Source organism: Meles meles, chromosome 20, assembly GCF_922984935.1.
Source record: "Meles meles chromosome 20, mMelMel3.1 paternal haplotype, whole genome shotgun sequence".
In the NCBI taxonomy this organism is placed as follows: Eukaryota; Metazoa; Chordata; class Mammalia; order Carnivora; family Mustelidae; genus Meles; species Meles meles.
This window is the reverse complement of record NC_060085.1, coordinates 4736461-4763945: the sequence shown is the minus strand read 5'-3', so window position 1 is coordinate 4763945 and position 27485 is coordinate 4736461. Positions and strand designations below refer to the sequence as shown.

Here is a 27485-nt window from a genome sequence, read left to right as displayed (position 1 = left end):
CAGGAGAGTAGAGAGTCTGGTACACAAAAGTGAAGATGCTTGTGCCTGAGCCTTGCTGAAGAGAGGGTACTGTGGGGCTCGAGATTGTGGTGCAGCCATTTTTGTTTTCATCCTCTAGAGAGGCGGACGGCCTGCAAGGGGAAGACCTCTGAGAATCGGCACATCTGGGCCCACCCAGAAGGCCCCCTGAAACAACAGGGGAACGCCAAGCTTATAGAGCACACAGGACTGCAAACTCCAGGGCTCGGGTAAAAGAATATATAGAATTTGAGGGGTTTTTTCTCATGATGTGTTTATCTTTCAGTTTAAATTTTTCCCTTTCTTTTTTTTTTTTAAGATTTCATTTATTTATTTGACAGAGAGAGACACAGCTTGAGAGGGAACACAAGCAGGGGGAGTGGGAGAGGGAGAAACAGGCTCCCCACTGAGCAGAGAGCCTGATGTAAGGCTCCATCCTGGGACTCTGACTCCCGGATCATGACCTGAGCTGAAGGCAGACCTTAATGACTGAGCCACCCAGGCCCCCCCACCATTTTTTTTTTTCCTTTTCAATTAGTTTCTTATTTTTATCAACTCTTTGTTTTTAAGTGTTTTTTTTAACTTGCATTGTTTGCATTTACCTTTTATAGATATATTCTTCGTTTTTGGCTTCCTTTCACTGTATTTAGTTTTATTTTTGTATGTATATAAGTTTTGCTTTCTTTACAATTTTGGTGTCTAGTGTCTTCTAACAAACAGACCAAAACGTACCCGGGACCAAGTGGATCACCATGTTTTGTCCACCTGGGAGACTGGGAGATTACATTCTCCCCCCTCCCTTTTAATTTCTTTTTCTTTTCTTTGTTGGTTTCTGATCTCTTTAGATTTGTCTATGGTGTGTTTTGCTTGGGTCATGGTTGATATTTTTGATTTTTGCTCTCTTGTTCTCTCTCCTCTGGGCAAAATGACTAGGAAGAGGAGTTCATGACAAAAGAAAGGATCAGAGGTAATACTGTCCCCCACAGGTCTAACTGACATGGGTGTAAGTAAAATGCTGGAGCTGGGATTCGGGATAACAATTCTACAGTTACTAGCTGGGCTTGAAAAAGACACAAAAGACACCTGAGAATCACTTAGTGCAGAAATGAAATCTAATCAGGCCAACAACAAAAAGGCTCTGAGTTCTGGCCTAAATTCGATGCTCTAACAGCTGGAGTAAATGAGGGAGAAAAGAGAGAACATGATGCAAAAGATGACAAGTGGATGGAAAGGAAGGAAGCTGAGGAAAAGAGAGAAAAACAAGTATGGAGGCTTCGAGAAATCAATGCTGCCATAAAATGGAACAGTATTGGAATTACTGGAATCCCCAAGGAGAAGAGAGAGAGAGAAGATACAGTTGAGGAAATAATAACTGAGGACATTCCTCATCTGGGGAAGGAAAGAGGCCTTCAAGTCCAGGGGATAGGGAGGACCCCCCCAAAAATCAATAAAAATAGATCAACACCCCAACATTTAATAGTGAAGCTGGTAAATTTCAGAGATAAAGATAAAATCCAGAAAGCAGCCAGATACAAGTTCTTAACCTAAAGGGGTGGAAACGTTAGACTTAGAGAAGACCTATCCACAGAGATCTGGCAGGCCATAAAGGGTTGGCATGATATATTCAGGGTAATAAATGAGAAGAACATGCAGCTAAGAATACTTGACCCAGCAAGGCTGTCATTCAGAATGGAAGGAGAGACAAAGAGCTTCCAGGACAGACAGAAACTGGAAGAATATGTGATCACTAAGACATCCCTGCAAGAAGTATTAAGTGAGGGGAAGCTTAGGAGGCTCAGTGGGTTAAAGCCTCTGCCTTCGGCTCAGGTCATGATCCCAGGGTCCTGGAATCAAGCCCCACATCGGGCTCTCTGCAGAGCCCGCTTCCTCGTCTCTCTCTGTCTACCTCTCTGCCTAGTTGTGATTTCTCTCTGTCAAATAAATAAAATATTAAAAAAAAAGAAATATTAAGGGGGATCCTGTAAGGGAAGAGAGAGCCCAAGAGTAACATAGACCAGAAAGAAACAGAGACAATCTACAGAGACAGGAATTTTACAAACAATACAATAGCACTAAATTCATGTCTTTCAATAGTTACTCTGAATGTAAATGGGCTAAATGCCCCAATCAAAAGACACAGGGCATCAGGTTGGATTAAAAAAAAAAAAGTGTGGGGCACCTGGGTGGCTCAGTGGGTTAAGCCTCTGCCTTCAGCTCAGGTCATGATCTCAGGGTCCTGGGATTGAGCCCCGCATTGGACTCTCTGCTCAGCAGGGAGCCTGCTTCCTCCCCCCTCTCTCTCTTTCTCTCTGCCTGCCTCTCTGCTTATTTGTGATCTGTCTGTCAAATAAATAAATAAAATCTTAAAAAAAAAAGCAAGACCCATCCATATGCTGTCTACAAGACACTCATTTTAGACCTAAAGACACCTCCATATTGAAAGTGAAAGTGTGGGAAACCATTTATCATGTTAATGGACCTCGAAAGAAAGCTAGGGTGGCAATCCTCATATCAGACAAATTAGATTTTAAACCAAGACTGTAGTAAGGGATGAAGAGGGACACTATATCATACTTAAAGGGTGTATCTAACAAGAAGATCTAACAATTATAAATATTTATGCTCCTAACTGGGAAGCAGCCAATTACATCAACCAATTAATAACCAAATTAAAGAAATATATTGATAATAATACCATGATAGTAGGGGACTTCAACACTCCACTCACAGCAATGGAGAGATCATCAAAGCAGAAGACCAATAAAGAAACAAGGGCTTTGAATGACACACTGGACTGGATGCACTTCACAGATATATACAGAACATTCCATCCTAAAGCAACAGAACACACATTCTTCTCGAGTGCACATGGAGCATTCTCCAGAGTAGATCATATCCTGGGTCACAAATCAGGTCTCGACCGGTACCATAAGACTGAGATTGTTCCCTGCATATTTTCAGACCTCAATTTTTAGAAACTTGAACTCAATCACAAGAGGAAATTTGGAAGAAACTCAAACACTTGGAGGCTGAGGAGCAGCCTGCTAAAGAATGAATGGGTCAGCCAGAAAATTAAAGAAGAATTTTAAAACTTCATGCAAACTAATGAAAATGAAAACACAACTGTTCAAAACCTTTGGGATACAGCAAAGGTGGTCCTAAGGAAGACATACATAGTAATACAAGTCTATCCCCAAAACTTAGAAAAGTCTCAAATACACAAGTTAAACCTACACCTAAAGGAGCTGGAGAAAGAACAGCAAATAAGGCCTAAACCAAGGAGGAGAAGAGAAATTATAAAGATTAAAACAGAATGCAATGAAATAGAAGCCAGAAGAGCAGTAGAACAGATCAATGAAACTAGAATTTGGTTCTTTGAAAGAATTAATGAGATCAATAAACCTCTGGCCAGACTTACCCAGAAGAAAAAAGAAAGGACCCAAATTAATAAAATCATGAATGAAAGGGGAGAGATCAGGACTAATACCAACAAAACAGAAACAATTGTTAAAAATTATCAGCAACTATATACCAACAAATTATGCAATCTGGAAGGAATAGATGCATTCCAGGAAGCTCATAAACTGTGGGTGTATTCCAGGAAATGTATAAATGGAAACAGGAATAGACAATCTGAACAGAACAATAACCAGCAAGGAAATTGAAGCAGTCATCAAAAATCTCCCAAAAAACAAGAGCCCAGTGCCAGACAGCTTCCCAGGGGAATTCTACCAAACATTTAAAGAAGAATTAATTCCTATTCTCCTGAAACTTTTCCAAAGAATAGAAATGGAAGGAAAACTTCCTAACTCATTTTATGAGGCCAGCATTACCTTGATCCCCAAACCAGACAAAGACCCCATTAAAAAGGAGAACTACAGACCAATATTGTTGATGAATACAGAAACAAAAATTCCCACCAAAATACTAGCCAATAAGATCCAACAGTACATTAAAAGGATTATTCACCACGACCAAGTGAGATTTATCCCTGGGCTGCAAGGTTGGTTCAACATCCACAAATCAATCAATGTGATACAATACATTAATAAAAGAAATTTATTTCTTTATTCAACAAATGGTGTTGGGAAAATTGGACAGCCACATGCAGAAGAATGAAACTGGACCATTTCCTTACACCACAAACAAAAATAGACTCAAAATGGATGAAAGACCTCAATGTGATACAGGAATCCATCAAAATCTTAGAGGAGAATGCAGGCAGCAACTTCTTCGACCTCAGCTGCAACAACTTCTTCCTAGAAACACCACCAAAGACAAGGGAAGCAAGGGCAAAAATGAACTACTGGGACTTCATCAAGATCAAAAGCTTTTGCACAGCAAAGGAAACAGTCAACAAAACCAAAAGACAACCGACAGAATGGGAGAAGATATTTGCAAATGACATATCAGATACAGGGCTAGTATCCAAAATCTATAAAGAACTTATTAAACTCAACATCCAAAAAAAAAAACAAACCCCAAAACAAATAATCTAATCAAGAAATGGGAAAATGACATAAACAGACATTTCTCCAAAGAAGACATACAAATGGCCAAGAGACACATGAAAAAAATGCTCCACATCCTTCCCATCAGGGAAATACAAATCAAAACCACAATGAGATACCACCTCACACCAGTCAGAATGGCTAAAATTAACAAGACAGGGAATAACAAATGTTGGCCAGGATGGGGAGAAAGGGGAACCCTCTTATACTGTTAATGGGAATGCAGGCTGGTGCAGCCACTATGAGTATCCTCAAGAAATTGAAAATTGAGCTATCCTGTGACCCAGCAATTGCACCACTGGGTATTTCCCCCAAAGATACAAATGGGTGATCCATAAGGGCACAGGTACCCCAATGTCATAGCAGCAATGTCTACAATAGTCAAACTTTGGGAAGAGCCCAGATGTCCATGAACAGATGAATAGATAAAGAAGATGTGGTTCATATATACAATGGCATAATACTCAGCCATCAGAAAGGATGAATACTTCCCATTTTCATCAACATGGATGGAACTAGAGGGTGTCATCCAGAAAGAAATACCTCAATCAAAGAAAGACAGTTATCATATGGTTTCTTCATATGTGGAATATAGGAAACAGCACAGAGGATCATAGGGATAGGGAAGGAAACCTACATGGGAAGTCATCAAAGAGGGAGAAAAACAATGAGAGATTCTTAACTTTGGGAAACAAACTGAGGGTTGCCAGAGGGGAGGTGGGTGGGAGGATGGGGAAACGACATGATGGGCATTAAGGGGGGGCATGTGATGTGATGACCACTGGGTGTTATACGCAACTGATAAATTGTTGAACACTATATCTGAGACTAATCATATACTACATGTTGTCTAATTGAATTGAAATTTAAAAAATTAAAATTTGGGGGCGCCTGGGTGGCTCAGTGGGTTAAAGCCTCTGCCTTCGGCTCAGGTCATGATCTCGGGGTCCTGGGATCAAGCCCTGCATCGGGCTCTCTGCTTAGCAAGGAGCCTGCTTCCCTCCCTCTCTCTGCCTGCCTCTCTGCCTACTTGTGATCTCTGTCAAATAAATAAATAAATAAATAATTTTTTAATTAAAAAATTTTTTAAAAACTTGAAACTACAAAAAATAAATAAATAAAATTAAGACCACAGAAAAGAAAGTTCTAGAAAATCCTAGTTGGTGGGGGGAGGGGGGCAAATCCATGGTTGCCTAGAGCCAGGAGGGGAGGGAGAGAGGGAAACAGGGGGCTTGCGGAAATTTGGGGAGATGATGGAAATGTTCTGTATCTTGCTTACAGCAGAGGCTTTCAAAACTCATCAGATTTTGCACTGTGAAAGGAAGCACTTTATTCTACATAAATCACTGCTTGATAGAGTTAAGACTGATTGCAGTATGAAAGGTACCCAGCATTCCACGAAATGATTTTGTTGTGTATCCATAGAAAAGAACCCAATTATTCTACGCTAGATAGAGCGACCGAAAGACATGCGTCTTGAGTTTCTCCAGGGAAGTGAGATCCCTTACATTTGTTTTCATATAGAGCTGATCTCATTTCACAGTGATGAATACATTTGGCTTGTACAGCTGGAAAACAATCTAAATCTTACTTCTTTTTAAAAATCAACCATAAAACCACCAAACGGGCAAGTTTCTCTTTCCTAGCTGCGCTTTGAACTGATAAGAAACATTTTTTGAGAATCCCTCCTCCTCAACGACTAGAGCTTGGGTGCTCTGTTTGGAACCCTGGTGGCAAAGTGGGTTTGCTTTTCCATCCCCCTCGGCACGGACACCTACCTGCTTGCTCGCACGGACACCTAGGAGCCTTGTATCCCCCAAGGGGCAGAAGCAACAGCTGGAAGGGCTGTTACCTACCCTGGACCTCATTCAGATGCTGCCCCATTCGGGCCTCGCCCAAAAGAGGATGTGGAAGGGCAGAAGTTTTGAGAAGGTCATAATAAGCCATTATATTTCTTCCCCAAACACAGGGCCCCAGAGCCCAGGCAAACAGGGGACAGAATTTGAAGGAAGTGAATCTCCAAGAATGTCAGAATTGATGGTGTAAGAAAACTGGTGAAAAGGGTTTGTATTTTTTTTTTTCTGTCCCTCGCCGGACGCCAGTGATTCTGAACAGTTGTGTCTGTGCAAAAGGTGCCTGTTGGGGGCGTCTGGGTGGCTCCGTGGGTTAAAGCCTCTGCCTCTGCCTTTGGCTCAGGTCGTGATCTCAGGGTCCTGGGATCGAGCCCCACATCGGGCTCTCTGCTCAGCGGGGAGCCTGCTTGCTCCTCTCTCTCTACCTGCTTCTCTGTGATCTCCATCTGTCAAATAAATAAATAAATAAAGTGCCTGTTGGATACCCTGGGAGTAGGTCTGCATCTTCCCAGGTGGAGGCACCTTTTCTAATTTTCAGAAAGACTTCTGGCAGGCCATTGGGGGCTACCAAAGGAAGATCTTGGAGAGGATTCTAATTTTTATGATTTAAAAAAAAAATTCTTAATCTCACCAAGCTCATTCTTCAGACCTCAATAGAGTGATATTGAAAGAGAGAGAGAGAGAGAGAGAGAAACCTGTCCCATGCCCGACTTCATTGCCTGAAACTCCACTATTAGTCATTCCTTTGGATAAAAGCATTTCTCTAGGTATTTACCCCCCAAAATATAGATGTAGTGAAAAGAAGGGGACATGCACCCCAGTGTTCACAGCAGCAATGTCCACAATAGCCAAACTGTGGAAGGAGCTGGGGTGTCCTTCAACAGATGAATGCATAAAGATGTGGTTCATATATACAAAGGAATATTACGCAGCCATCAGAAAGGATGAATACTTACCATTTGCATCGACATGGATGAAACTGGAGGTGATTATGCTAAGTGGAACAAGTCAAGTGGAGAAAGACAATTATCGTATGTTTTCATTCATATGTGGAACATAAGGAATAGCACGGAGGACCACAGGGGAAGGGAGGGAGCACTGAATGGGAAGAAGTCAGAGAGGGAGACAAACTATGAGAGACTGTGGACTCTGGGAACCAAACTGAAGGTTTCAGAAGGGGGTGGGGGTGACCGGGTGATGGGGTGACCAGGTGATGGGTGTTAAGGAGGGCATGTGGTGTGATGAGCACTGGGTGTTATACGCAACTACTGAATCATTAGACACTACATCAAAAACTGATGATGTACCCTATGTTGGCTAGTTGAACATTAAAAAAAAAAAAAAAAAGCATTTCTCTTCCAGAAAATGCAGGGCTGACCGACTCAACGGACTTCTGAGAGCCTTTGTGCCTGCCGGCTTCCTCTGCCCAAACATTTTCCCTTCCATTTTCGATGATGCACTCTCTCCTCGAATTCTGGCCTCAGCGCAGATGGGAGGGAGGCCTTTCCCTGGCCACCCAGTCAGGAACAACCCCCGCCCCTATCAAGACACTGGGGGCGCTACTCAGCATTATTTTCCCCACAGAGCTGACCTCCAGACTTAAACTGAGCCCACATCTTGGCTCAGCTTTTTCTCCTCCCCCTTCCTGCTTGCGGAGGCCACTGCGGCCCAGGTGGGAGGGGGGAGATTCAGATCCCATAGGGCCCCGTGGGCCATCCTACAGATCCAGCCTGACGCCTGGCCTGTCTGATGTCTACCGGGGCTTTTCCCCCAGTGGATCAGGAATGGGGACCATTGCGGGGGCAAGGGGGTGATGATGCTGAAGATTTGGGATCAGACACACCAGGTGTATTCATACCGTGGAAATTGGCACGTGCTCTGCCTGCATCCACTGATTAAAGCCCCTTACTCCGTGCCCCTCCCCCACCCCCATCTCCTGCAGCCCGAAGCTCTTAAAGTCTGGTCTTCGGGGACCTCTGCGTGCGGAAGCCAAGTCAGCCACTAGAGGGCGCCTGAGGACACAGTGGGGGCGTGGATCTTCGGTGACCTGGGACCCCAGCCTCCAACACCAGGGAAACACGGCGTTCTGGGCCCCTGAGGAAAGGCCGACCTCGAGTAAATAGTCCCCATGTAATATGGGGCCCTCCGTGAAAATCTGCTGCAGGAAGAAACCCTGGGAGGTGAGAGATACTTTAATGTCCTCGATACGGGTGATGATGTCACAGGTAGACACAGTGTCCCCGAAGTCATTATGACATATATGTTCAACATGTACAGCTTTTTAGGTATTGATCATACCTCAACCAATCAGTTTTAAAGATTTTATTTATTTATTTGACAGAGACAGATCACAAGGAGGCAGAGAGACAGGCAGAGAGAGAGGGGGAAGCAGGTTCCCCGCTGAGCTCGATCCCAGGACCCTGAGATCATGACCTGAGCCGAAGGCAGAGGCTAAACCCCCTGAGCCACCCAAGCGCCCTCAACCCACCAGTTGTAAAAAGAAGAAAGGAAATCTGCCCCGTGCCTGACTTGACTGAACTTCCACCATTAGAGAGCGATTCCTTTAGATTAAACATTTCTCTTCCAGAAGATACAAGGTACTGACTCAACAGCTCAACTGCAAGCCTCTGGAAGGGGTGACAGAAATGGGAAGGGCCTTCTGGCCGCAGAAAAAGGCTCTGGCTAGAGGCCCCTCTACCCTGGATTTGTTTCACCACCTTCTAACAGTATAAACATAACTTACTCTCTCCAAGACCCCGGATCCCAACTCCGTTTCTCCCGCTTGCCCTGTCCCAGCCTCTGGAAGCTGGGAGTGCTTGTAGCCAGGAAGACCCTGAGATTAAGACCTCCGTGGGCCCCTCCAGATGGGTCCTTCCTTGTGGTTTTGGGTGAATGAATAAGGGTGTCACAGGGTGGTGTGATGATGCCGATCCGTCACAAATTCAAAGGCACCAGGAGCCCTTTCTGGTGCCCAAACCTGGACTCATAAAGTCAGGCTTGTGAACAAGCACACCCACGCAGACACACAGAGAGATACACACAGAGACACACGCATGCACACACAAACATACATGTGTACATATGCACGGACACACACATGGACATGCATGCACGCACACAGAGACACACATACACACACTCACACAAACACAGACAGGGATACACGGACAGGCACACACAGACACACAGATGCACACACAGACATACGCGTGCACAGACATAAACACATATGCACGGAAACGCACAAGCAGACCCCCCCACACACACTCCCTTCTCTGCTCTCTCCTGCTCTCTTCCCCCAGCGGGGACCCAGGTCTGCAGAGGAGGTTGGCGCACTACTGCTACCGTCCACCAGAGGGCAAGCTTGGCTTTAACTTGGGGCGATCTGCCGCGGCCTTGTCCCCGGTTTGGTCTTGGCGTTCGGAAAGGTTTCAGTCTCATCCAGGGGCTGCCTGTCTGCGGGTTTGAAGCCGGTCTCCACCAGCTTCCCCATGTGAGGATGTCTTCATCCGAGCTGAGAGTTCCCAGGCCGGGGCGTTCATGAGCGAGTGCATGTGAGTGTGTGTGTGTGTGACTGTCTTCTTCCCGGACCACCTGCTGTGCGGGGAGGTAGCCTTGTCGGGGTCCTGGGTGTGTCTCTGTGCCTGGCGGAGTCGCCGGTATGGGTCTCCGCGCCTGTGCAGACCAGCTTCGTTTGTGCACATGGTGCCCACACCCGTGTGGTTGCCTGTGGAAAGACGGCGTTGGTATTTCTGTATCTGTGTGTGTTTCTGTTTGTTTCTCCGTCTGTTCTGGATGACTTTGCAGGAGGAGTGTTTGGGTCCCGGGTCTGTTGGTCTTTTGCAACACGGGGAGTGTCCCTGTCTGTGCGTCTCCAGCGCTGCCTGCCTGCCGTTGTACGTGGGCAAATACTTCCTGCGCCGTGTCCACCTGTGCGTCCACGTGCCAGGTTCTGCGGGGGTGCCTTGGGCCATTTGTGTGTATTTGGGGTCCGTGCTTCTTCGTGGCCATCTGTGTGCATGTCTGTCCGGTTGTGGGGCGTTTCTTTGTGACGGCCTTCGCGTACACGAGATGTGTGTGTAATGGGTTGAATCGCTTCCCCCCAAAATGCACCTGTTGAAAGTCCCCAGTGCCTTGGAATGAGGCCTTACTTGGAAATAGGGTCTTGGGGGACAAAATGAATTAAACTGAGGTCACACTGGAAGTAGGGTGGGCCCTTCATCCACTCTGACGAGAGTCCCAACAAGAAAGAGACACGCGGACAGACACGCACACAGGGAGGACGGCATGTGAACGCTGGACCGTAGCTCGGGCTGAGGAACCACCAGAAGCCCAGGAGGCGCCTGGGACAGATCCTTCTCTGGCATCTCCAGACTGAGCACAGCCTTGCCAGCCCCTTGATGTTGGGCTGCTGCTCCAGAACGGAGACAGTAAATGTCTGTTGTTGAAGCCACCGATCTGTGGTCCTTTGTTACCGCAGTACAAGCAGGCTAATACAGGTGTGTGTGTGTGTGTGTGTGTGTGTGTGTGTGTGTGTGTGCGTGTGTGTGTGTGTGCGCGCGTGCATTTCCAGGCAGCCGACACAATGGATGGCCAGCATCCGAGAACAAGTTAGGGCACTGGGAGGCTACTACATGGTCCTTGAACTCTCTGTGCCAGTGGAGGAGGTGAAAGCTGTGCCCTTGAACCCAACTCCCCAGCCATCAGCAGGCCTCTCCAGACCTCACCTGAGGCCCTCATCATCTCCACCACACCAGCAAGAAGTGGCCTCCTCCAGAGGGTGTCTGCAGGAAGCCAGGCACAGCCTCTTCCTTCCGGCCCCTCTGAGGGACACATAAGAAGGCAGGTCTTGCACCGGGCCTGACCTGGGCTCAGTCTGACAGCTACCCCGGACCCCCTCCCTCCCGCCCTAAGAACACAAAACCCCTTGCAGTTCCCAGAACCCACAAAGTACACCCTCACTTCCACCTCCCCATAAAAAAAATGTCCCTGCATGTTTCTTCAATACTCTAGCTCATTGATCAGGTAGGAACCACCTGATGTTTCCTCCTCCAAGAAGCCCTCCCCGATCATCTCCTCAACCCAACCCTGGGTTAGGTATGTCTCTTTCCCCATAGCCCCTTGCTTCCCTCAACCTGAAGCTCATCGCTGCAGGTCATGATCACCTAGTTGATTGGTTCACACCTCACGAGGCCGGTGGACGAGTTTGCTCGGGCTGCCACACACCGGGCAGCTTACGCAACACTTACTGTCTCACGGAGGCCAGAAGTCCAAGACCAAACGTCGGTTGGGTTGGTTCTTCCTGAGGCTGCTCTCCTTGGTTCACAGATGATCTGTGAATGTCCCCATACTTGTAAGGACACCAGTCACATCAGATGAGGGCCCCCCCATACCTTATTTTAATTTAATCACCACTATAAAGACTTGATCTCCAAATGCAGTCATATTCTGTGGTCCCGATTAGGACTTCAACCCATGAAATTTGGAGGGGATGCAGGTCAGCCCATAACAGCTGATATTATCAAGTGCTTATTGCAAACAGGAGTGAATGAATCAGTGTTGAATGATACCACGTTCTCTCCCGTTGACTCTGGCTTTGTTCCAAGTAGTCACAGCTCTCTCTGTTTGAGGATTAAACATTCCTGCCCTTAGCATTACTCTTAGCCATTCATCCTGCTTTAGCCACCGAAATGCAAGCGGAAGTGGTGTGCCATTCTCTGGAAGAAACTTTGAGAGTCACGGAGCTGTCCTGCTGTCTCTCCTTTGTTTCTGCCATGAGCCTGGCGTGTCTCCCAACAGTGCTACTCCTGCAATGTCTTCTCCTTCCAGAAACTTCTTCAGCACAGCTGAAGCTAAGCCAGGAAGGAGTTTATATGACCCTGAGATTGGAGAGAGTCATGTGGCAGCAGCAACATTTAGCCCAAGGTGACTGATGACAGCTTGCACCCTAAAGACACCCACATCTGGGGTGAGAGCCCAAGACATGGCTGGGGTCACAGTTCAGCCGGGGGCTGGAGGACGGTGATGCTCAGGACCTTCAAGAACAAGTCCAGGACCTCCACCTCAGCAGCACCATTGAATTAGACAGCCGGGTGGCCTCCTTAGGCCTTCAGTAAAAAGTCATGGCATGACTCAGGGGGGAGTCCTGGGGGAGGGCAGAGGCCCCCTTGTAATCTCTGACCTCTGTGACTCCAACACCCCCCTCCAGCTTCAAAGATGGGAAATATGGGAGTCCAGGTTGTGCGCCTGGCCTGGTGTGCGCGGGTGCTGTCTGGGCACCGGTGTCCTTGGGTTGAGGGCAGAACCACGAGGTTCCCGCCAGCTGCTAGAGCGATGGTTAAAAGGGTGGCTTTGCATTTAGTTCCCAGACAACTCTGCGCCCTCGTGTGGGGAATTTCTCATCTTTCTCTAATTCAGGGAGGTGACGTCATGTTCCCAGAATGTTACATCTAATCTTACGGGAGCAAAGCTGACCTTAGGATCTTCCCGGAGCCGTGGCCATGACGCTCTTCTGCCCATGATGCTGGTTGTGAGATGGCATTGGACAGTGTTCTCATGGCCCACGCTTGACATGGGGCTGCCTCTGCTGTGTGTGTGTGGGGGGGGGGGTAATATTGAGAAGTACTCTTTTCCCCCAAAAGTAACATATAGCCCATGGCCCTTCCCTAGACCTGGCCATCAACTTTTTGCCTCCAATGGGTTATTTCTACAACCTGCAGGAGAGTTACTGAAGGAACAGCTTTTTGGCTTTTGAACTTCAAAACCCTTTCTAGAGATTTTGCATATTGGCTTTTGAGCCTCAAAAATCTAAGCCCTAAAGAATTCCCAATAAAAATCTGCCCATACTGGGTGTCAGGGGCTGGAGGGAGGAGGGAATGGGGAGCTGTTGCTTAATGGGGAGAAAGGTGAAAAATTCTGGTTTTGCAAGGTGAAAAATTCTGGAGACTTGTTGCACAACCAATATACGTCATACTACTTACTGGTTCATTCATGTGAAACTGGTGAGGACGGTGCATCTTATACTGTGTATGTTGGGCCACATTAAAAAAAATTTAAATCTATTAAGTAAAAAAAAAAAATCTGGTCATGTATGTAGAAGAGAATTGATCAGACTGAAGCAAATTTTCCTACAATGAGATAGGTTTTGGCTCTCCAAGATGGAGGCAAAGAGAGGGGTCCAGAGAAACATCCCTGTGTCCTATCCTCACACCCCAGTTTAAATGACTTCAGGGTGATATGAGAAAAAGAAGGTTTCCTGGAGCCCTAGGGACCCCAGGATATAGCAAGCTCTGCAGAGGCTCCCCGCATCCTGCATAGGGCAACATCCATTGGGTAGGGATGGCTGCAAATGGGGTGCTCATGTGGTTTCTCTGTACTTAGGGATAATGCAGCAGAACCTGTCAGCAACCCCCAGGCACCCACTGACAATATCCAACAGGTCCACGGTTTCAGAAATGCCTGTGGCTCTCCAGCCGCTAGATACAAGCAATTCTCAAGTAATGACTGATGGAAGTTGGTGAACACGTACCCCAGCTCCCTTGGACTTCAACGGCAAGGAATGTTCTAGGTGGATTTCCAGGGGTTCCCAACAAGAATGAGCCCCTGTTGCCTGCAGTTGCCACCTGCTCATCAGTGCTCCCTTTACTGGCTCCTTCCTTTCCCTTTCTCCCTCCCCTTCTGGCTACTTCTTGGGATCACCTTCCAGATTAACTTTGCACATCCAAATCCTTGTCTCAGGCTCTGCTTCTGGAGAAACCCAACCTAAGACAGTGACCATATAATTTAATCACCCACCAGGACACTTTGGAGAATGAAAAGGATCATGATTAGTAACTACACCAGGATATAACAGCCAGGACTGTGGCAGTCCTGTGGCAGGACTACCTGCAGGACTTACCTACCTGTGGCAGGTAAACCAAGAGGTAGAGTCGTTCCACTCAGCATTTCAGGACAAACGGCCAGATGTCTTGCATGTGCCAAGAAGGATGTGGGAGACACAGAGGAACCAGAGGTGAAGTAGAAACCATGACATCTCGGCAGGTGGCAGTGTGATAGTGTGGTACCACCAAGTACCAGCTATCTCCCCAACACCCCAATGCCAAAGCCCTTGGGATTTAAACCTGATCTTGGAAACTAAGGTGAAGTCTCTACCTTTTAGTAGAATTGGAGGGTAGCTAAGTTCTAGCACAGAGCAAACATAGGAGAGTTACATTTTTGTGATCTAGAATCTGTGAGTGTAAAATTCTTTCCTGTCTTGTGGGGGTCCCATTTCCTTCTTGGGGTCTTATCTTAAATGGCAAAGCAAGATGATAAAGCTGGAAGGTGAGATTTGGGAAGGGGGCTTTCATCCGTGCCCCCATGTCCTTTCCCACCCTTTCCCATCCAGGTCGTCCTGAATGACAGCCGTCATTCCTTTCATCATTTTATTAAAAGCTGTTGCCTTGAGCTCCACCTTCTTGAGGGGCCCCAAGAGAAAACCAGTGTGTTATAAATTAACCATGGCATGGCATCATCCCAGGAGCCCTGCCAGCTGGACACTGGCCTTCCACAGTCCATCCTGGATTCTCGGGCCGCTGGGACCTGTCACAGCCCCCCTGGCCCTGCTGCCTGCTCATCCTGGGCTCAGAGCCTAGACTTTCTCATCTCTCCGCCAGTGTGCCAAAGCTCAGCAGTATTCAGAATAATCCTCCTCCACATAGTTGGAGGGGAACCAGCCAACCTAGAAAGAGAAGAGGAAGTGGTCAGGGCAGCCTGTGCACATTCCCCACTGTTCCTCAACAGGAAGGTTCCCTCTTACCTCAGGGCCTTTGCACCTGCCCTCTTTGCATCTGCCACAACTTCTACCCCAGAAAGCACACCTCCCAGAGGTACACATGGCTGACACACACCCCCCACACCTTCCAGAATTCTCTATCACATGTCGCCTTATTAGTGAGACCTTCCTGACCACCCTGTTTAAAATTGCAAACTCCACCCACCTCAGCACCCCTTATCCCTGCTTTATTTTTCTCTGTAGCACTTGTCAGCATCTTATTGATTATATGTTACTTATTTACAGACTTGCTGTCTGTCCCTCGACCCCCACTACAACATGAGCTCCTCAAGGACAAGGATTGATGTCTGTTTTATCCATTAGATTCCCAAGAGTCTAGAAAAGTTCCTGGCACATGGGAGATACTTAATAAATACTTCTTAAGAGAATGGATGGATGGATGGATGGATGGATGGATGGATGGATGGACGGACGGACGGACGGATGGACGAGTTCATTATAGCTGAGAATTCCCAAAGGCTCTCTCAAAACCCAACTGTCTTCCACAGCACACTGAACCTACCCTCACAATTCTTAACAAAACTCTCCACCTAAGCAATTATCTGGACTGCTTTTTCACATATGTTTCTCCCAGTAGAATGTAAGCTCCTGACCAGTGTCCTTACCTTCATTCAGCAAATATTTTTGAGAAACCGTTACAAGTGAGGCAGTATTCTAGAGACTAGGAACTCATTCGTGGATAAAATAAAGACTCTCTATCTTCATGAGACAAAAATAAGAACCAGGTAGAAAATTTTTTGAGGAACTATGTGGTCCCTCCTAACGGTCCGAATGCAGGCAAAAAAGCCCAAAAGGCAAAGTGGTCATTTCCAGTTATGTGCCTCTTCGTGCATATTCAACACTTACTGCACACCATGAATGTGCCAGTCACTGTTGACACTGCTGTGAACAAGACCGACAAAAATCCCTCCCTTTGGGTCCCCCCAACATGCTAATCACTCTCTCACCCCAGGGCCTTTGCACATGCTGGTATCTCTGCCTTCCAACCTCTCTGTGACCTTCTTGCCTGGTTAACTACTCACCCCTCAGTGATCACCTTTGGCTCTCAGGAGTCCTCCTGTCGTGCTCCTACCCTTCCCCATGATTCCCCATCTCAACCTCGACCACTTAGTATTGCACCTGCTTGGTTACACGTTTATCATCTTCATTAGACTCTGAGTTTCATGAGGACAGTGACTGTATCACACTCATTTTTGTATCCTCTGCACCCAGGAGAATGCCCAGCACACAGTAGGTGCTCAGTAAATAAATACAAGTTATGGAAATGAATGAAATCTCTATCTCCTTTCCTCCCCTCTGAGCAGGGAAGACCCATAGGGCCACTCCCCACCTGCTCCATTCCACAATTCCAGGCTATAGGGCAAATAGACAGATCACCCCATGCCCTTTCCCCAGGCTGCCAAACTTTGCTCCAACTTACCCGGCCATAGACCTCCCCTCTCCACCAGCCTTGTTGCCCCTTCTTGTTAAGGATCTTGATGATGTCACCCTCCTTGAGGGATAGCTCCGATCGGTCCCGGGCACAGAAGTCATAGCGTGCTTTGGCTGTACCAAAATACTTGGTGCTCCCTGCTGTGTAGAGGAGAGAAGAGGTGGGTAAAGCGCCTGGAGCAGACACCTGCCCACCACCTGGGGACAGCTGGGGGAAGGCAATGCTCTCAGGATAGTAACACCAGGACAAAGGGTCCCTCAATACTTCTTCATGAAGAGTATTGGGTGCCCTGTGCTCTGAGGGGACACAACTGTACTTCCTCATCATCCTTCTAGCCCAACCAGTATCCAGGTTTAGAAAATAATGCCATTTGTGAATTTTTGTAAATGGTTTCTATATATTTATAGTGAAAGGAATAAAGGGAAGATATTGAGAAATTCATTCGAGGTGGTTAATGTTAATTATCCTGAAGCGGACCAAAGGTCAAAAAAGAAAGGGAATAAAAGAAAGATATATAAAGGGGAAAAGACACAGATAACTTTTCATAGTAAAATATTAAGCAACATCATAGAATGGAAAAATAATTTGTAGTATTTCTCCAAGTATGCTAAGATCCATAAATACACCAGGGCAAATAAGTAATGTGCAGACAGACATAAACATTTATCCCATTGGGTGATGAGGATTCTCTGATGAGGACTGGAGTCCTGATGTTATGTTGGTGTTGCTTTTTCAGAAATGTAATGTTTTAATAATAATTAATTTTAAAATCTCTCTTTAAAAAATTTTTGGATGTATGAGAATCCAGAAACTATACCACCCATGTGACTTTTCTGAAAAGCATACTTCAGGATGCACCCTAGCAAAATGACATTTGAATCAGAAAAAGGAATTTAAAAAATTAAAGGAAAAATATGGAAAACAAGAAATATAGATGGAGTTTGAATAATTCTTGATACTATATTTGAGAGGTTAAATGTAATTGTTAAGAAATAATTCCTAAAACATGTCATATTTATTTTAATTCATAGAAAACTGTATCCAATATTCCAGATAATGTCAATGAAACTATGGGGGAGAGATGCAATGGGAAAGAGAAGAGTGCACTAAAGGTCTTGCCTTTTTATGAGAGAATGTTATAGATACTAATTAATCCTTGATACTGATATAAAAATACAGGCTTAAAAGGTGCAGGTGAGGACCCTTCTGGTACCTAGTGTCCTCATCTTCCCAAATACAAAAGTAACCTCTGTCCCACCTTCCACCCAAGCAAATGAACATGGAAACCACTCAAGAGCAAAGAGAAAGACTAGTATGAGAAGAAGCTCCCACTGTTTACCAGACATGACCTCTGTATGCCCACTGGAATGTCCATGGCATCCCCAAACTTGCCCTCTACAGTAGGAAGGAGCTGGGGCTCAGGCCCCCAGTCTGAGACCTCTACCTGGTGGTCTGCTGATGGCTCTCTTCTCAGGCTCCTTGAAGGGGAACTGCAGTGTGGTGTCCAGTGACTTGAAGCAGTCCTTTAGGGAATTCTGCTGATAAAACTCCACCAGCTCCTGGAAGGACAGTGGGACTGATGCTATCCCTTCTGGCCCCCCTGGTAAGTGACTCCTTGACTGTTCCCCATGACAGGAAGCTCATTCTCTTCCTGGGCAACCAGGACCATTCTAAGGGGAGGAGATCACATGCCTAAAGCCAGTTCTCTTAATAAACAGGTCACTTCATAATAAATTTACCAAATAATCAACTTGCTTGGTAACCAGCTCACCAAAATCAGCCCCTACTGTAGGTGCCAAGAGACTTATTTTTACAATTAATTATTTTAATATTAACAAATTCTGTTTCCTGAGCACCTACTATGTGCTGGTCAGTGTACAATCACACATCATCAAAATCTCCTAATAATCATGAAAGATGAATACATTCATGATTCTCCCATTTTATAAATGGAGAAACCAAGTCCCAGAGGAGACAAATTACTTGTCCAGGGTCTCACATCTGGAAATGGACAGATCCAGAATACAGTGCCCGGCGGGGAGGGGGGAGGGGGGAAGGGCAGTAGAGCATAGCAGCTAAGACAAAACAAAATGTCCCATGGTTTAGAGTTTTGACTCCAAAAATGCCATTATCATGAAAGACAAAGAGAGAGAGAGAGAGATTTTAAAAGACTGGCAAAGTACTGCAAATGAAAAGAGACTAAGAAGATAAAAACTAAATGCAATGTGTGATTCTTGATTATATTCTGAATGCAAAAGAGCTATAAAAGGGATACTTGGGACAATCAGGAGTTTGGAAAATAGACTGCATATTACATAAGAATTTTGCCTCAACGCTCAACTTTCTGAGTGTAATAATGATACTGTAGTGAGGTACAAGAATGTCATGTCTCTCCAGATATTCATGCTAGAATATTTTTGGGTGAAGAGTCTAGATGCTTGCAACTTGTTCTTATATAGGGCTAAATAAATGTGCCAGGGGAAGGGATTGACAGGGCACAAAAGAGGCAGAATATGAACTATTAAGTGAAGGATTCACAGATGTTCATTTCACCGTTCTAATAACTTTTTGGAAATTTTTCAGACATAAAAAGTGAGGGGAAAATTTTTCAGAATCAAGTTTGGAGGACAAAAAAGATTGTGCAATAAGTGGGGTCCCAAGACGGAGCTTCAGGGAGGGCTAGGTTCTCCTCCTAGATTCTAGGAGGCTGAGGTTGGGGTAGATTGGCCCTTACCGTAAGCCCCCGGAAAGCCTTCTTCTCTGTAATCCTGTACAGTCCTTCCGCTGTCATGATTTTAATATGCTTGACCTCAACGTTATACCTGGAAGCAGTGAGACAGAGGCACAGGGGGTCACAGGACCCTGAGGCAGGGGACCCAAACTCATCCCCTGCCCAGTTTCAGCCCCCCCCCAGGCTACACACCCCCAACCATGGAAGAAACAATCTTGACAACTTCAAGGAGGGAAAAAACCACTGAAACCCAAAGACTGAAGAAAATGCCTCCCGCTTCCCCAGCAGGATCTCTTCCCTGGGAGAGGTCTTTGCTGCTTAGAGTCTTAATTTCTTCCCCCGTCTATACGAATCTCCTTCCCTGACTCACAGGGTTGTTGAGAAGTCACAAAAATCTTGCAAAGAAAGCCATGGTCTAGAATAGAGAGGATGAGATCTGTGCTTCCCCCAAGTTGGAGGACCTAGCATCTGCAAAATGGGGAAAGAGACTCATTTCCACCAACATGGCGGGCCACAGACTAGTGAGGACATGGAAGAGATATTCACTTCTGTCAACATGGAAAACTAGATAACCGCCCCCCACCTCAAAAAAATCTGACCACAGAAAACTAGAAATGATGAGGGGAAAAAAGTGCTGAGCTCTCAAAAAAGGAAAGGGAAATCCCCAGAGGCCAAAAATGAGGTTGAAATTAAAACTGAGCTTGCTGAGTGAACTGCTACCCTATGGGGTTTGCTGATCTTGCTAACCAAGTAGCTTATGCCGTGATGATCCCAAAGTAACATGGGATGAGGTACTGGGTCCAGGGGGGGTGGAGGTTAGCACTGAGACCCACCCACACCCCATAAGCCTGGACCAGTAAATACTACATCTTCTAGAAAAACCACCCGACACATAGGGGGACCATAAGAAAGCTTGCTTGTCTGTCTCAGACCCCAAATGGAAATGTCACCCTTGAAATTCAGAACCTCACGCCGGCCCTCGTGTAGGTTTGGGGTTCGAACTTAAACCACCTGCACAGTCTGAGAAACTAAGGAATTAGCCTAAAATGTTTAACTTGGAAAAAAAATTAACCTGTTGGTGATCAAGAGAAACAAATTCAAAATCTCTGAAGACCCAAGCAGCACAAGATTCCCACTGGGAAATCCCCGCTGGACATCACGAGACGAAATTACAAAACCAACCAGGGAACGAGTCACCATGAGTGAGACACTGCACACCACAGACAGGCATGGGCAAAGGGGTCGGCTAGCACTGGTCCACCTGGCAATTCTGCCTCTTGCTCGAATGTGCTAACTGCCTTTGGGAGCCTGTCTGGGAGGCACAGCTCTTTCTCGTGGGCTGTCAGTCAAGGAAAAGGAGTAAGATGGATGCGATCCCCAAGGACACTGCGGGGCTCAGTAACGGACAGTTGTCATAACTGTACATTCCCTTCCTTCCAGGCTCCTGCAGCGCCCGGGTCATAGGGGGTCAGGGAGGGAGGAGATAGTTACTTAATGCTGATGGCAAATTCTGCTGTGTCCTTCACCCTCTGCCGCACCAAGAACGTCCCATCCGAGCGGTTGGTGAGAATACTTTCTGCCCCTGCGCGCTCCATGGGGCCGGCGTACCTGTGGACATATACCAAGGAGAGAGGTCCACACTGCCTCCATGCATGTGATTTTCTTTAAAGTTGATGACAGTCCCAGCACAGGCTGCTCCAAAATGGGCCAATTTAGCATGAAAACCATTTTGAGTCAAAAAGCAATAAAAACCCGGGATGCCTGGGTGGCCCTGTTGGTGAAGTATCTGCCTTGGGCTCAGGTCAGGATTCCGGGGTTCTGGGACTGAGTCCCTGTATTGGGCTCCTTGCTCAGCGGGGAGCCTTCTTCTCTCTCTGCCTGCTGCTCCCCCCTGCTGGTGCTCGCTCGCGCACTCTCTCTCTCTCTTTCTCTCTTTGTATCTCTGACAAATAAATAAATATAGTCTAAAAAAATTAAAAAGCAATCATAACCCTGCAGATTCAGGAAAAACTCTACCTCCCCAACAAATAACTAACAAGAATTCAGACAGAGGACCCACTCTGGGAGGACAGCAGGTGTCATCCCCAGATACCTACGTGAGGCTACGAAGGAGGTGTGGCAGACAGAGAGGAACTTAGCGAGGCCCGTTCGATCGAATCCTCTGTGTCCCATGGCTCCCCAGTGGCCCAGCAAACATTTGTGTACCAGACATTTAATCTTCTTCATCTCCCTGTGAAGTCCATTCCCTCCCTTTGACGTCCCACACCCTTGTCCCCTTCTCCTTAGTTCGGAATGACATGTATGTCTCCTTCTGCCTGACTGTGTTTGGGTTTCAATGTCTGTGTGGATTCCCTGTACCTACAAAATTAAATTTGATTTTTCTCCCATTCATCTGTCTCGTGTCAATTTGGTTCTTAAACTTGATTTTTCTCCTTATTGGTCTGTCTTGTGTCAATTGGATTCTTAGTCCTGCTAGAAGGACCTTGAAGGGGACAGGAATTCTCGTGCCCTGATACGCCCTTTTATAATAAACTGTTAATCTAAGTAAATGGATTTCCTAAGTTCTAGGAGTGTGTGCCAGCCAGGGAGGGGGTTGTGGGAGCCTACACTTTACATCAGGTCAGTGAGAAGTCCTGGAAGGCTGGACTTGAGATTGGCACCTGATGTACGGACAGTCTGGTCTGAACCAACCCCTAACCTGTGGGGTCCGATGCCATCTCCAGGTGGGTAGTGTCAGAAATGGACCGAACCGTAGGACACCCGGCTGAGAGGAAAGAATTACCAAATCATTTGGGTGTAGGGGAGAACCCACACATTTGATTGAGAGTGTGAGTGTAGAAAAGCAGGGGTTTTTACCTTTAATCTGGAATTTGGCAATGCTTGGATGGGCATTTTCTAAGTGCCTACTGTTCGCCCCTCTCTGTGGCCACCAGGACAGAAACTGGGTGAGGAGAGTGAGACACGAGCCCCAGGTACAAACAGTGAAGAGGGAGCCAACCCTCTCCCTCTGAAAGAAATCCAAAGGGGCCATGAAGGGAGTGAGGTGCCCACACGTGTTGCCCCGTGGATGGACCCGGAGCCCACGACACTCAGGGAGGGAACCAGACAGAGAAGGCCACACGGGGCGTGGTTCCATGTGTGTGACACACCCAGAACAGGCTCCTCCATGGATGGGAAGGGGTCAGAGGTGGGTGCAAGGGGCTGGGGGGCAAGGGTGACCACTAATGGGGGTGGGCTTTCCTTTGGGGGGATGGAATGATCTGGACTTACAGTGGTGATGGCCAAACAACCCTGGGAATGTACCAAATGCCACTGGATATAAATACATTTATGTTGTAGACATAGATACGTAACATAAATAATATATGCTAATTACAGAGAATATACAATTATGGATGATGTGAATATGAATATGAATGTATTATATTATAAATGTAAATGGATAACCTATATGTACCGATTATAGATCATAAGTAATTACAGACGATATAAAGGTGCACATGAATGCACTTAGCTGCAAATGTAAATATACAACATAAATTGTATCTATCAATTTGAGGTAAAATAAAATAAAATAAAACTATGTATGATACATACATGGACATATGTAACAGAAATGTAAATATGGATATAAATGCCACTTTAAATGGTTAATTGTATGTTATGTGGATTTCAACTCAGTTTTAAAAATTATTGCAAAGTCGGGGCGCCTGGGTGGCTCAGTGGGTTAAGTCTCCAGCCGGGCGGGGAGTCTGCTTCTCCCTCTCCCTCTGCCTCTCCCCCTGTTTATGTTCTGCCTCTGTCTCTGTATCTCTCTCAAATGAATAAATTTAAAAAATTTTTAAAAATAATGCAAAAAACCCCACGGGGAACAAAATGCTAAGGCTTTACATAAAGACAAGACCTGACTCTGGGCTTGGGGGTTCACTGTGTGGCCTCTTTCTACCCCCAGCCCTGTCGGATCCCGTCTTTATTTATAATTTTGATATTTTGCTGATCATGGATTGTTTTTTGCCTTGCTTTTTTTTTTTTAAAGTAAGCTCTCTGCCCAACGAGAGGTTTAAACTCCCCACCCCAAGGTCAAGAGTTGCAGCTTCGCGGCTGAGCCAGCTGGGCGCCCCCGTTTGCCTTGCTTTTGAGTATAAGAAGTGCTGCCTTGAAATATTATGGATCTCGATCCCTGAGATTTTGAGGCCCCTTCAAATCTTGCACCGGAAATGAGTGACCCAGCTCCAGGCATGATGACCTCATCCCAGCAAGAGAGGGCAGAGATGGGGTCTGAATCCTGGCTCCGCCCCTTGGTTGCTCTGTGACCTCAGGAACTGATTTTGCCACTCAGAGCCCTAATTTCCTTTTCTGTAAAGAGGAAGCTAAAACTGCCCCCACCCCAGGGCAGCATTTTTTCCCCCAGAGCGGCATTTCTGCTGTGTCCTTCACCCTCTGCCGCACCAAGAACGTCCCATCCGGGCGGTTGGTGAGAATACTTTCTGCCCCTGCGCAGTAGTAATTGTATGTTATGCATACAATTCGCCCCTCTGTTCAAATGCAGTAATGCAGCCAGTGCCCCTGGTACGCAGCCAGAGCTCAGGAAATGTGAGCGTTATTATGCCCCTTGTGTTAATATGACTCTTGAGGGGCAGCAAGTTCTGGCTCTGGAGTGGGGGCAGATGGGTTCCATCCTGTCTCATCACTTCCTCACTGTGTGACACTGAACAAATCACTTCCCCTCTCTAAGCCCCGGTTTCCTCCTTCTTTGCCAAAAGGCAGGAAGAAGAGCAAACGGTTATGAGAATTCGAAGTGCTCGTAAAAGGCTGACACAGCGCTCATAGAAACAGTCCCATGTGACATCATCTAGGACGCCAGCAACTGTAAAGGGCACTGTTCTTTCATGGGCCATTATGAAATAAAAACTCCTACCCATAAAATTAGGCAGAAGACTGATCTTCCATTGACCGTAAGAGCCATTCCAATGTCAGAGTGGTTCAAACATGAAAAAAAAATGTGCATTTAGAATGGATGAAATGTAGTCATAATGAGATGGCCACAATAGGAACAGATCTAATCTAATCACGGATAATAAAGGGCTTACTGTTTGCGGGCACGGGACTAAGAACTGTAGAGGTAATAGCTCATTAAAGCCTTATAGAAACCCTATAAAGTAGATGTTGGTATTAATCTGTTTTCCAGAAAGGAGAGCTAAAGCCCAGAGAAGTTGAATTACTAGCCCAAAGTCACACAGCTGGGAAATGTGGGACTCAGCATTTGCACCCAGGTCAGTGGGCTACAGAAGCAACACTGTAAACCTCTAACCCTTACTGTTCTCCCTGCAACAGATATTCAAAAGCAGGAGGGAGGAGCCGCTGTTCCCATCCCCACCATCATTTTCCTTCCAGGGAGACCCTAATCTCCCAGAGTGGGGGACCCTGTTTTGCTAGCTCGCTCTTCAGCAGCCCTGGGTACAGGGCTCAACCCAGCGGCCAATACCCAGAGTTCAAAAAATGAGTAACCATGGGGTTGGAGCATGGTTCTCATGCTCCACCTGGGAACCCACCCCAGGGGGCCTCAAGCTGAAAATAAGAAACGTAGTTCTACTCACCAGAGATGAACGGACAGGTCCTGAGGGGGACCCTGGGGACACAGACAGAGACTGCATTTAGGATCGAGAGCCCAGGTCGGCAGGGCTCTCCATTCCTTCACCGTCATCTACTGTCATTCATTCCACCATCACTCATTGAGTGCCGGGCACTGTCCTGTTCACTGAGAGGCTGAGCAGCCAATTGTTTTAGCATGACCCTCACGCCAAGAATGGATTTTATGTGTTTAAATGGTTGACAAAAACTAAAGGAAGAATAACATTGCCTAGTCTGTGGGGATGGGATGAAGTTCACATGCCGAAGTCCAAAAACACGAGTGTTTACTAGAACACAGTCATGCCCTCTCGTGCTTTTGCACTTCTCTGGCAGAGGTGAGAGGTCACAAGGAGAGCCTCTGACCTGCAAAGATGAAAACCGGCATTATCTGTCTATTTACGAAAAGCCCAGCCCCTGGTCTGAATAAATACAAAGGTGCTTCCACCTTTCCACCACATTCGGAGAGTTACCGTAAAAACAAAACAAAACAAAACCACAAAACAAACAAAACAAAAACAGAAGACAGTGTTGGCAAGGTTATAGGGAAATTGGAAATCTTATGGCATGACTGGCAGAAATGTAAAGTGATACAGCCGCTAGAGAAAACAGATGGCCGTTCCTCAACAACTAAAAATAGAATTATGATATGACCCAATGATTCCTCTTCTGGATATCGACCCAAGGGAATTAAAAACAGGGATTCAAAGAGAGATAGATTTACCCATCCATGTTCCTAACAACATTATCCATGACAGCCAAAACGTATGTGCCCACCAAGAGATGAATAGGTGATGGACTATTATTAAGTCTTAAAGAAGGACATTCCAGGGTGCCTGGGTGGCTCAGTGGGTTAAAGCCTCTGCCTTCAGCTCAGGTCATGATGTCAGTGTCCTGGGATCGAGTCCCGCACTGGGCTCTCTGCTCAGCAGAGAGCCTGCTTCCCTTCCACTCTCTCTCTGCCTGCCTCTCTGCCTACTTGTGATCTCTGTCTGTCAAATAAATAAATAAAATCTTTTTTAAAAAAAAAAAAAAGAAGGACATTCCAACACCTGCTGTAACATGGATGCATCTTGAAAGCATGCTCAGTGCAAAAGCCATTCTCAAAAGGACCAACACCATTTATCTGAGGTCTGGAGAGGAGTCAAAGAAAGCCATAGAGACAGAAAGCAGATGGTTCCCACCATCTACCAGGGGCTGAGGGAAGGGGTGGGGCATTAGAGTTTCATGGGGACAGAGTCTCAGCTTTGCACGATGAAAAGAGTTCTGGAAATGGACAGTGGTGATGGTTGTATAACAGTATGAATGTTCCTAGTGCACCACTCAAAATGGCTAAAATGGTACATTTTGTTTACAACAAAATTTATGTGTGTTTTACCATAATTTAAAAATAGTAACAATAAAAAAGAATGAGGAACAACCTATCCAGTTCGAAAACATCACCCCAAAAGAAAAACCATACACATCACCCATTAAATGGTCAGTCCCTCTTCCTCCCCAACATCTAACATTTGGGAATCTCCCATTTGCTTTCTGGCCCTGTGGATGTACCTATTCTAGATATTTCATGTAAATGAAGTGGTTGCAAGATGTATTAACCACTGAAGTGTGGATTTTAAATGTCTAATTTTATGTTTTTTCAAATTACACCTCAATTTTTTGAAGGGGAAAAAAAGAATAAAATGGTCTACATATAGTAATATGGAAAGATCCCAAGATATATTAAGGGGTAAGGGGCAAAGGGGAGGGAAGCAAAATAATGAGTATCAAATCTTCTGAATATGTCATGGGGGACATGAGAATCCGTATTTGTATCTACTTGGACGTGCACTAAGAAATGCCGGAGAGGCACACAGAAAACAAATAACAGTAGTTATCTCGTAAGGTAGGTGGTGCCAGGAGGATGGAATCCTTGAGTAGAAAGGAGAATTGTCATTTTTTTCCCTTTTCTCAGAGCCTTCATTGTAATGGGAGAGGAGGAGTCTACACTGGGTGCAGCTTTAGGAAAGCAGTACACTTGAAGGCAGAAACTGGAGAGATGCCCAGATCTTGGCTCCTGAATGTCATGTCCCACTGAAAGGGCCAGGGCTCCTTGGGAAAACGGTGGATTCCAAGACTGGGGCGTGGAAAGTACAAGGTAGGTCTGGTATTGTGCCAGAAAATGAGGAAGAGCTCCAAGAGTAATGGGGACATAACAAAAGAACAGATGAGCCAGCCTGAAAGGGCTCCCACTGGCCAAAGCTGGGACAATTTTAAAGTAAGAATCCCCGGGCATTTCCTGAGATAAATGCGTACGTACATACCTGACCAATGGGCAGATAGACACACACCCAGCTACACAGATACATAGAAGCTTGATACATAAATTGATACATAAGTAATTAATAGACACACAGAGATACAGAGAGATACATAGATGATCATTAGATACATAGATGACTAATTGATAGGTAAGTTGATTGATTGATTAGGACAGAGC

At 46.1% G+C, this 27485-nt stretch overlaps 1 protein-coding gene across 2 annotated transcripts in view; it reads right to left on the bottom strand.

Annotated features, from left to right (window-relative positions):
- Window positions 1-14791: 14791 nt before the first annotated feature.
- VAV1 (vav guanine nucleotide exchange factor 1) overlaps window positions 14792-27485 on the bottom strand; it is a 49961-nt gene continuing 37267 nt past the window's right edge. Inside the window, exons 22-27 of one of the 2 annotated variants that reach the window (XM_045992133.1) lie at window positions 24976-25007; window positions 20870-20986; window positions 19382-19469; window positions 18092-18206; window positions 16636-16787; window positions 14792-15101 (exon numbers count right to left, since the gene is read on the bottom strand). In XM_045992133.1, coding sequence (XP_045848089.1) covers window positions 15048-15101; window positions 16636-16787; window positions 18092-18206; window positions 19382-19469; window positions 20870-20986; window positions 24976-25007 — 558 coding nt within the window. In that variant the 3' untranslated portion in view covers window positions 14792-15047. The remainder of the gene's footprint in view (window positions 15102-16635; window positions 16788-18091; window positions 18207-19381; window positions 19470-20869; window positions 20987-24975; window positions 25008-27485) is intronic. The other variant, XM_045992134.1, reaches the window with a different exon arrangement.